The sequence below is a fragment of the Stegostoma tigrinum genome, chromosome 47 (assembly GCF_030684315.1).
Source record: "Stegostoma tigrinum isolate sSteTig4 chromosome 47, sSteTig4.hap1, whole genome shotgun sequence".
NCBI classification, from domain to species: Eukaryota; Metazoa; Chordata; class Chondrichthyes; order Orectolobiformes; family Stegostomatidae; genus Stegostoma; species Stegostoma tigrinum.
In genome coordinates, this window is record NC_081400.1 from 5,075,876 (window position 1) to 5,086,336 (window position 10,461).

The 10,461-nt window shown below is 49.5% G+C and overlaps 1 protein-coding gene across 1 annotated transcript; it reads right to left on the bottom strand.

Annotated features, from left to right (window-relative positions):
* Window positions 1-1,560: 1,560 nt before the first annotated feature.
* On the bottom strand, window positions 1,561-9,718 carry LOC125449833 (induced myeloid leukemia cell differentiation protein Mcl-1-like). Its single transcript, XM_048525763.2, has 3 exons — window positions 9,170-9,718; window positions 3,243-3,490; window positions 1,561-2,292 (listed from the first exon to the last, which is right to left on the bottom strand). The coding sequence occupies exons 1-3, from the start codon at window positions 9,603-9,605 to the stop codon at window positions 2,176-2,178; spliced, it is 801 nt and encodes a 266-aa protein (XP_048381720.1). The 5' UTR covers window positions 9,606-9,718; the 3' UTR covers window positions 1,561-2,175.
* Window positions 9,719-10,461: the final 743 nt, after the last annotated feature.

Sequence of the window (10,461 nt, forward strand, 5' to 3'; positions counted from 1 at the left end):
AAACCAAGCAAACTGAACAGATTGCTGAGGGCTCAGCAGGCCCATTAGCAGAGATCAGTTACTGTTTTAGGTTCAGCAACCTCCCTCAGAACTGCACCTGAAAATGGTTTATTACAAAGAGGTTGAATGGCTTGTTTGATGCAATGACTAGTGGAGTGGGAAAGCAAAATGTAAACATTGGCATGCCTGACAGAGTGCAAGTGTGCAGAACAAATGACAAAGTTTTCTTTCAAAAATACTTAATTTATTATAAAGCTGCCGTTTTCCAACTGGAGTCAATTCTGTTAACTGGCAGTGCCTACTGACTGATGTCTCCAGTGCTGAGCACCCAGTATGTATCAAATGCAACCTTCAGTTAAAGACATGTAAACCTTGGGGAAAGCAATGGGAAGCAGGGTAAATAAAATGAAAATCAGGGCCACTGCTGTGGAATCTGTGCTTTAAAATAATCAAGAACACTCAAAACTTCCTGTGCACTAGACTAAACATTTCACCACTGAATTCTCTCCCTCCCCACCACCCCCGATCCACACATTCAGTCAGCAGGAACAGAGTTGAGTTTAAAAACAAGGTGTTGCTGACGGTTCTTCATTTAAATAAAAGTTTTCTAGAGCTGAGAAGGGATTGCCTTGCCAGTAAACATGAAATTTGACATCCAAGTCTATATATACACACACACACAGGATAAACAATTGCAGTGCACAACTGAATCCAGAGGACATGCTAGCCAGCACCTTTTGTAAGGGGCTATGACACCGTCTGTCTCTTCCACAAACTTCCCCTCCCCACCCCCTTTAACCCTTCAGTAACACCACAGCCAGCCACTGGAGAAAATATGAATGGCCAACACCTGTGCCTAGAACAGGCCGCAATCTCAAGGAGGGCCGGGGACTTAACACAAGCACACAGGTGAAACTAAATCCAGAGTTATTTGTGAAAATACTTACAGGGCACAAAGTGGCTTTGGAAAGATTTAAAATGGAATGTTAATCTTAAAAATAAACCAAGCTAAGAAAATGGGGGCATGAGAAAGGTCATTATCACAGTCAAAGCAGATTTACAGTCTCTCAAACCAACATTTAAACATTGAGACAGAAAAAGCACCACAACTGCAGGATCAATATCCACTTGACAAGTAAATGGATATCAGTTGCTAATCAAATGCACCAACTTCTCTCTGGCTGCACAAAGGGTCAAGGATTGAGAGCTGCCAGAGGTCACTATTGGCTGCATCAGAACAGACCAGATCCAACAGTGCATCCTCAACTGAGGGCAAGAATCCATCCTCTACAATGTCCCAAGTTAACTCCATTACTGGCAAGGGAGCCCCCATGGAGAGCTAGGTGCCAGGAGCACTCTGCTTTCTGCAGGATTTTACACTGTCTGAAATGAATTGGCATACATTGGTCTATGCTGGAGGAATTATACATCTATTACACAAATCAAAGTATTTATTCAGTATCAGGATTAAACAGTCTGATGTGAGGAGCTGTCTATTAAAGCTGACTTTACATTCTCCTGCTCCCCCACACAACCACACCCCCCCCCCCCCAACCCCAACTATCACCACTAACTGCACTTATACCAAATCTCTCACCACAGCCCTCCCTTCCACCCCAAAATTCCTATCAGCAGCCCTTTCAAAACTTGGGAAAGCAGAGTGAGGGGAGAATGAAGGTCTGGAGAGGCAATGCTGAAGTGGAGGTCTTTTCCATGTCCAGCTCATGTTTGAGTGTGAAGCAATGAGAGAGTCAATGCAGCACAAGATCAGGGTTTTCAGAGTCCCCAACACTGTTCGTTGATTTTAAAAAGTTCCCAGGAGTCCTTAAAACAGCATGAAAATGCAAACAGTAGTCTCAGGGCTCCACACGTGCACCAAAGTGGACAACACAGGATTCCATCACTTCCCACTTCAGGGGCCAGTATGCTGTGACTTGATGGCCCTCCTATTCCAACATTCAGTGAAGGGCCTGCTCCTTCAGTCCTGCTCCCCCCTCAGTTTACCACCCCTACCCAGTCATCTCAAAGGCTGCTCCCAAATGGAAACTGGTCAGTGGGACTTGGTCCCAGCAGTGTCCTTGACCAGGATGGGACAGAGAGTAAGGGGGGAGCAGGGGGAACATAGCATAACTGGGCCCAGAGCAGTGTCCTGTTGCAGGAGATGAAGGTCAGGATTCACCTCAAGAGATGCATGATGCTTGCCCCAGCAATACCGAAACCTGCAATCCACATTAACGCTTTCTTCGCTGACTCTTCTGCATTGTTCTCATGGAAAAATTTAGTGAAGCCATCCTGAGGGGGGAAAACAAACAAGACAGGAATCAAAGTGGGTAGGTAAACCATGCTCTTCCACTTGTCTCAGCTGCTCCTACCACCACTATTTGCCTGCAGTCCCACTCCCCAGACAGGAGATGCAGTATAAAAGGAATTCACTCAGTTGAAAACACTGAGGCAATGCAGCTACAATGATTTAACAGTGACAAGCATGAGACAATCCTTATAGGAAAGAGCACTGCCATATTTGGCAAGTCCACAGGAGACAACTTGTCCCAAACCCAAGTGGATTTAAGAAAATTTCAAGCAGGCACTTAACCTGGATTGAATTACAAGGCAAAAAAAGAGATTTGTCACCTGAAACCAGACATTAGCCCACTGAAGTAGACACTACCATTGAGTAACAAATTTCCCAATCCTCTCCATGAGCTGCCCAGCTGATGAATCAGGCAACAGCCTCATTGCATGTTCAAAGTACACAATGCCCCAGTGACACAGCACCTCAGGCATGTACATGTAGGAACTCAGCTTGAGGAAATGTCAAGGAGGGGCCCAATGTACTGCCCACACCCCCCACAGCCCAAGCCAGGTGTCAGCCTTGGTCACTGATGTGCCAAGCAGAATGCCACATGTACCCAGCCAACATGCCCTCACTGAGAACCTTGGGTTCACAGGGCAGGGGGGAGAGAGAAACTGGCCCAATAGCTGCTAGTCTACCCAGTATCAAGCAAAACTTCCTGTTCAGCATGGGCAGGACATCTTCAATCATACAACAGCTCATGAATCAAAGGTGATTCAGCACTCCTACTTGAAACACAGCTTGAAGATTTATATATCTGGCATGCATATCAAGCAGCTAGAATCTCAGGGCCAGCTGATGACACTCCTGGGCAAAGTTCAGCCAGGATGTGCAGACTCATGCTGAGGCCACTGACTGGAAGTGGGAGGAGAATAGGGCTTATCCTTACCCAGCCATTGTGAGTCTCTAGCCACCCCCTCTTGTGTTGCGTCAGGTATTGAGAGATTCGCACAGCCACTTCATCAATGCAGTCCTCACGCTGGATCTTCTTTAGGTGATCACCCATCACAGCCCCAAAGGCGATGAAACTCACCACCCGGCCCCAGTTCACCTCACCATCACTGAACATTTCAGTGGCAACCCTCGAGATAGTGTCCAGGTCCCTCTTTTCAGAGATATTCAAACGATTTATCATTCCTGTGGTAAGAGAAGAGGCACTGTCAACAATGCAGCAAGCCAATTACCTTGTGATTAAGTCCTCAAGGACATCCTGCTGCTTGTGCACTACTGGTATGTTATTTAGATATTTATTCAGACACATCTTGACATTTACAAATCCTATCGTTCCCTGCCCCACCCATCCCAATCTCAGCTTTACAAATATTATGCTCTCTCAAAGTGAAAACTGCCAGAAGAAACCGAAACCTGTCAACAAGTTTATGATGCCACTTTTTAAAAAGGAAAGAACTGAGCACATACACAAACCTTTGAAGTAGTAAGAGCAGCAGAGATCAGGGGTTCAAAGCCAGGAGGTTAGGCCAAAACCCAACAGGTCCCAGCTACCCGATTCCAGAGCTTGCTCTTTGGGTCAAGGGAGATTTAACGCCAAAGTGATTGAGCATTTTGGATCAAGAGAATGAGGAAAAGTGCGGTTGGGTCATTCAGCCCAAGCCTGCTTCATCTGATGTGGCTTCATTTCCTACCAATCCCCGTCAGGCAACAATTTAACCAAGTCATTCCCACTGCTGCCAGGGAAAGAGCTCCACAGGTTGAGTAACACTCACCTCCACTTTAAAAGAGCCCTTTAATTCTGAAACTGTGGCACCAGATTCTCCCCCCCTCCATTTCTCAAGAGATTCCTCAACCTGCCCCACCCCCCCATTGACCCTGCAAAGTTCATTAAACTGACAGCAGTTAAGACACTTGGGATTCAGAATGCACTGCCAATTTCAAAACAGTAGTAGCATATTAATATTTACACAAAACTGACAGTCACAACATAAAACAAGAATGCTCTTATGACCTCCAAAAGTACCTAAAATCTACATCAAGCCTTTCCTCAGGTGGACAGGAAGCATACTGTATTCAAAAGGTCCTTCACTGATCAACTTGCAAATCAATAGGGGGAGCTGGCTGAGTTAGCAGCTGCTGAGACCATTAAATAAATGTGAAAGCTGTCTTATCTTGCTGAAAGGAGGATCAATTAGATTAGGTAAGAATCACCAACACATGGGTTAATAGATTTTAATAGGAATCCCAAACTGCTGGTAGAGTGGAGGGTTGGCACCAGGCTGGTGAGGGGGCTTAGGAGCAACCAGGGCTGAAAACAGGATCCAGAAGTTAATGTTCTAGTAAGACAGGGACACCTACTCCCAGGACCAGAGACAGAACCTTCCACGAAAGTGTATTAAAAGTCCCAATCAGCACTAAAAAAGTGGCAGGGGGTTTTAAACACCAGCTGCACTTTCTTTGAATAAGTAGTTTGGTCAAACAGACAAGGCCAGGGAGGTTACTTAATGAGATGAACCACCCAGAATAGGGAACCCTTGACTCCTGAGAAAGGACACTGGGACTGCCACTGCTCTAAGACATTCGAGAACAGACATTCCAGACACTGCTCAATTATGTTTAGAACACACCCAGAACAATGAATCCCCAGTCTGCAGGAAGATTTAAACCAGGCTTGCTAAACTGGTCTGACCCTACAGAGGCATGAGACACTAACTGGGAACTCTGGTTTGTCCAGAAGAGTGTTTACAGCCAGTTCTCAGTAAGCAAGGCATTAATCCCATCAAGCAGAACAGAAAGATGTGCCAAGTTTGATTAATTCACTTCCTTCCAGTTTCTAGGAGGGCGCAGGGATCAAGAAAAGGGAGAGGGGAAAAGTGTTGTGTAACAACCATGTGTTGCAAATGTGGCATGCACCTTGTCCCCATGGAGTGGGTGAAATAAGTTAACCAGGGCCACACATCCTCCAGGCTCAGTACTGAAGGGAGGCTGGGCATAAACTGTTTTGCAAGGACCTACAGTTTTAGCATGGCCTAAATGCCATACCTCCTCCTCCTCCCACAGACTGGCTCCTGTCAGGCACTGTTGGAAACAACAAGTTCAGCTCAATCTCCACAGCACCACATCCTTGCTGCTGACACCACAAGTATAAGATGGGATATCTGACACCACACCCACAGATCTTTGCTCAGCCAAGTAACTCCAGTCATTGTTTACCACCTCAAACAAACTGGGGACCCCATGCTCCACTAGGCAGCTATTTCAGCTTCTTCAGCAAGGAAGCTGCTGGAAAATCTCAAAGCCCTTAGTGGGCAGAAGTCACACCCAACAGGGGGGGGCCCTGGAGGGCAATCTGCCAACAGCACAATACAGAGCATAAATGCAGAGGCCAAGGCCACGAGCCAACAGATTGAGGGTTCAGCTGCAGCTCTCAAAGGGGACTCTACCTTAACTGTCACAGCTGCTTTGCATACTGGCTTACCATGGCACTGCTAAGACAAAGAGGTCACGAAGCTCCTTTGTGAGCTGTTATTGTGCTGTGACTCCTCTGTTGCAGACCACTGGTTGCAGTCTTAGATTCTAAGCAGCTTGCCCAAGCCCCTCAGGAGAACACTGCACTGGTCTTGATCAGAATTCAAATCATCCCTTTGAAACAAGCCAACCACACAAAGCAGCCCCCATCATTGCTACAATGCAGCCCAAGATATCAAATACCTCCTCAATATTAGAGATAAGGGTAGCCTAGTGAGTTAACCATTTAACCTTTGCCTGAAAAAAGATTCCCCTTCTCTAAAGAAAACTGAAAGACATCCAAGATTGATGTTCACTAACTGAAGCTGTGCATTTCTGTTTCTAGATCAAAACTTGACTAAGAACAAAGTATTTCTGCTGTAGAGGGGAATGGGTGGACCTGCTCTTAATCTGATCACAAACTGAAATACAAAGCAGGGGAGGTGCACATAGAAAATGCTGGAAAGAACATCAGCTGACATCCAAAAGGGATCAGACATCTGTGATGCTATCCTCCCGCTGGGAAAGGTGTTACCCAGGCTGCTGATCTGGAGGATTCCAAAACCAGAGGACGGGGATCATCTGCACTATTGCTGAACTGAAAAACCATCTTTCCATTGTGCAAACCATGGAAAATGTTGGAAAGATCCAGGCTGTTTACTGGGGATTGCTGCAGAGTAATATCTGAATAAGAACAGAAAATTTAATCTACAAAACAAACAAGGCCTTAACACTGCTCCAGCAAGGTCAAATGTAAAAAACAGATCTTAGAATAGCTGAGAGTCAGGTTATGCTAATTCCCCATTGATAAGCTAGTTAAATCCCCTCAGCAACTTCCCCTAAGCTTCTGCCACACCAACTGGAAATTACTAGCAAGGCACCACGCCAAACTTACAGCCAAAAGAATCCTCAAACAGCAACAGGCAAATTTCTGGGAAACCCAGAGTTAAATACAATCTTGGGCAAAACAATTGACAATTTAAAACAACAAAACAGACATTTAGAAAGACACTTCCCAAAGGGGCCAATCCACAAGCCACCTACCACATCTGTCTTTGCAACTAAACAAACAGACTGAAAACAGTAAGACACTGCACCAAATACACTGAAGACATGGAAACCATTTGAGAAAACAGAAGCAGACAGATGAAAAGGGAGGGTGTGGGCTGGTGGTGGGGGAAGGGGCAATAAAACCACAGCTGATATTCAAAGTTGCAAACGCACCCAGAAATACCAAGGAGAGCAAGAGAGACTAATCACTGGGGAGTACCCGAGTCCCTTTGTGTTGTAACTTTCTGCCTTCCCTCCCTCCACTTAACATTGTTCTTTTGTTCTCCCTTCCAAAATGATGGATTTCCCATCTTATAATTCATTTGCCAATTTCCTTGATTGGAAGCACAGAAGCAGACCCTCAGTCCAAATGCAGGCAAATGGGACTAGATTAGTTTGGTTGATTGAGTTTGGACAATCTCTGAACACTATCCATATGCCTGTCCACATGTTTTAAGTGTTCCACCTACAACATTTGGCATGGAAAGAGAAGGAAAACCAAAAGGGAAGAGGCAAAACAAGGGGAAGGGAGGGAAACCACCAGATGGTAAGTGATTGAAGGGAGGAAGGTGGTGATAACATGGCATCAAGTTTTTTTTGTGGGGGGCTGGGGCAGAACCAGGACCACGACCTCCCACCACCAAGGCTAATACAATGCACCCTAAAACTGGTACAGCCACCAGGGTAATACAGGCAGAGCAGATACCAACTCCTAGCTCACCAACAAGAAACAGATGCACACAACCATAAACATACAGTGGAAAGCCCAAACCCACATATTTATGTACAACAATAGTTTTACTAATACACAGTCAAGTACAATAGAGAGTCAAAGGCCTCCTACAACACCCAACTGGGGCACCACCCAACTACTGGGGGACACCACAAAACCCCAAGGTCTCCGAGCACAAAGGCAGAACACATGCCCAGTCACCCCCCCTTCTGCCCAAATGGCACCAACACATGCCCAGTCACCCCCCTTCTCCCCAAATGGCACCCCCTACATGTGTCTAGTCACCCCCTCCTCCCCCAAATTGGGTGCCCTACACGTGTCTAGTCACCCCCTCCTCCCCCAAATTGGGTGCCCTACACGTGTCTAGTCACCCCCTCCTCCCCCAAATTGGGTGCCCTACACGTGCCCAGTCGCCCCCTCCTCCCCCAAATTGGGTGCCCTACACGTGCCCAGTTGCCCCCTCCTCCCCCAAATGCCATGCCCTACACATGCCCAGTTGCCCCCTCCTCCCCAAATGCCATGCCCTACACATGCCCAGTTGCCCCCTCCTCCCCAAATTGGGTGCCCTACACATGCCCAGTTGCCCCCTCCTCCCCAAATGCCATGCCCTACACATGCCCAGTTGCCCCCTTCTCCCCCAAATGCCATGCCCTACATGTGCCCAGACACCCCCTTCTCCCCAAATGCCATGCCCTACATGTGCCCAGTCACCCCCTTCTCCCCCAAATGCCATGCCCTACACGTGCCCAGTCACCCCCTTCTCCCCCAAATGCCATGCCCTACACGTGCCCAGTCACCCCCTTCTCCCCCAAATGCCATGCCCTACACGTGCCCAGTCACCCCCTCCTCCCCCAAATTGGGTGGCCTACACATGCCCAGTCACCCCCTCCTCCCCCAAATTGGGTGGCCTACACATGCCCAGTCACCCCCTCCTCCCCCAAATTGGGTGCCCTACACGTGCCCAGTCACCCCCTCCTCCCCCAAATTGGGTGCCCTACACATGCCCAGTTGCCCCCTTCTCCCCCAAATGCCATGCCCTACACATGCCCAGTTGCCCCCTTCTCCCCAAATGCCATGCCTACGCATGCCCAGTTGCCCCCTCCTCCCCCAAATTCCATGCCCTACACATGCCCAGTTGCCCCCTTCTCCCCAAATGCCATGCCTACGCATGCCCAGTTGCCCCCTCCTCCCCCAAATTGGGTGCCCTACACATGCCCAGTTGCCCCCTTCTCCCCAAATGCCATGCCTACGCATGCCCAGTTGCCCCCTCCTCCCCCAAATTGGGTGCCCTACACATGCCCAGTTGCCCCCTTCTCCCCAAATGCCATGCCCTACACATGCCCAGTTGCCCCCTTCTCCCCAAATGCCATGCCCTACGCATGCCCAGTTGCCCCCTTCTCCCCAAATGCCGTGCCCTACGCATGCCCAGTTGCCCCCCTCTCCCCCGAATGCCGTGCCCTACGCATGCCCAGTTGCCCCGTCCTCCCCCGAATGCCGTGCCCTACGCATGCCCAATTGCCCCCTCTCCCCGGCCGGTAGCCCCGGAGATTTTTGTTGTAAAAAATCACACTCACCCCTAAAGGCGGTGCCGTGTTTCTCGATCAGGCGGTCCCCGATCCTTCGCAGCGTCTCGATCGCCTGGCGGTCGTCGTCTCCGCCGTCTCGGAGGCAACCGAGCCAGCTGGGGCCGCCGCCCGGCGAAAGCGGCGGAGTCGTCGTCGTCGCCGCCTCCTGCTGCGGCTTGACGTGCCATCGGATGAAGCCCCGCACCAGCGTGTAAGTCCTGCCGTAGAAAGGGTCCTCGGGGAAAAGGTGGCGGCTGCCCAGCTCGTCTTCGACCGGGCTGGCCCCGCCGTCGGGGGTCTGGGGTAAGGAGCCGTCGGCGGCTCCCGGCAAGAGGCGGGGTGGGCTGCAGGCGGCCCGGGACGCCGGCGTGCAGTAAAGATTGGTGTGGAGCTGCAGCAAGGCGCTGTTGGAGCTTCGGTTCAAGGCCAGCATCGTCTGTTCCATCGTCGTCGTCCGTCCCAAAATGGCGTCGGGAGAAAGAAGAACGAAACAAAATTTTTAAAAAAAACCCCCGTCAGCTCAATCTCACTTGAGGCGCAGCCGCGGCCCCGCCGCTGCTCTTTTGTAGTCGACTCGCCCCGCACGGTGACGACGCTGTCCAATGGACGCCCGCGGAGGCCCGTCAGTCACCGCCCGTCCCGCCCAACCATCGGCCGACACGCCTGTCAATCAGCATCTGATCCCGCCCCCCTCGTCCAATCAGTTGCTGTCACCCTCAAACCCCGCCCACCTCATTCCTTGCCTGTTGCTTCCCTGAATATTTTTGAAAGGCGCCGATCAAAATGGTGCGCTTCCTTGTCGTTTAACCATTGCAGCCCTGGGATCATCCGGTTGAGTCTGCTCACTGCTCTCCCTCCAGTCTGTGTTGTTTATTCACTCGGGGGACATGGGCTTTTTCCTTTCCTTTATTCATTCACAGCATGAGGGCAGCATTTATTGCCCCATCCCTAATTGCCCCAGCTCAGAGTCAATCACATTGCTGTGGGTCTGGAGTCACATATAGACCACCCCAGGTAAGGATGGCCAGTTTCCTTCCCTAAGGGGCATTAGTGAACCAGATGGTCTTTGTCTGACAATCGACAATGGATTCACGGTCATCATTAGACTCTTAATTCCAGATATTTTTATTGAATTCAAATTCCACCGTCTGCTGCGGGCGGGATTCGAACCTGGGTCCCCAGAACGTTATCTGGGTGTCTGGGTTAACAGTACAGCGATAATACCACTAGCCATCGCCTCCTCATTTATTGCCCGTCCCTGGTCGTCCTAGAGAAAGTGCTGGGGATCTGCCTTCTTGGAC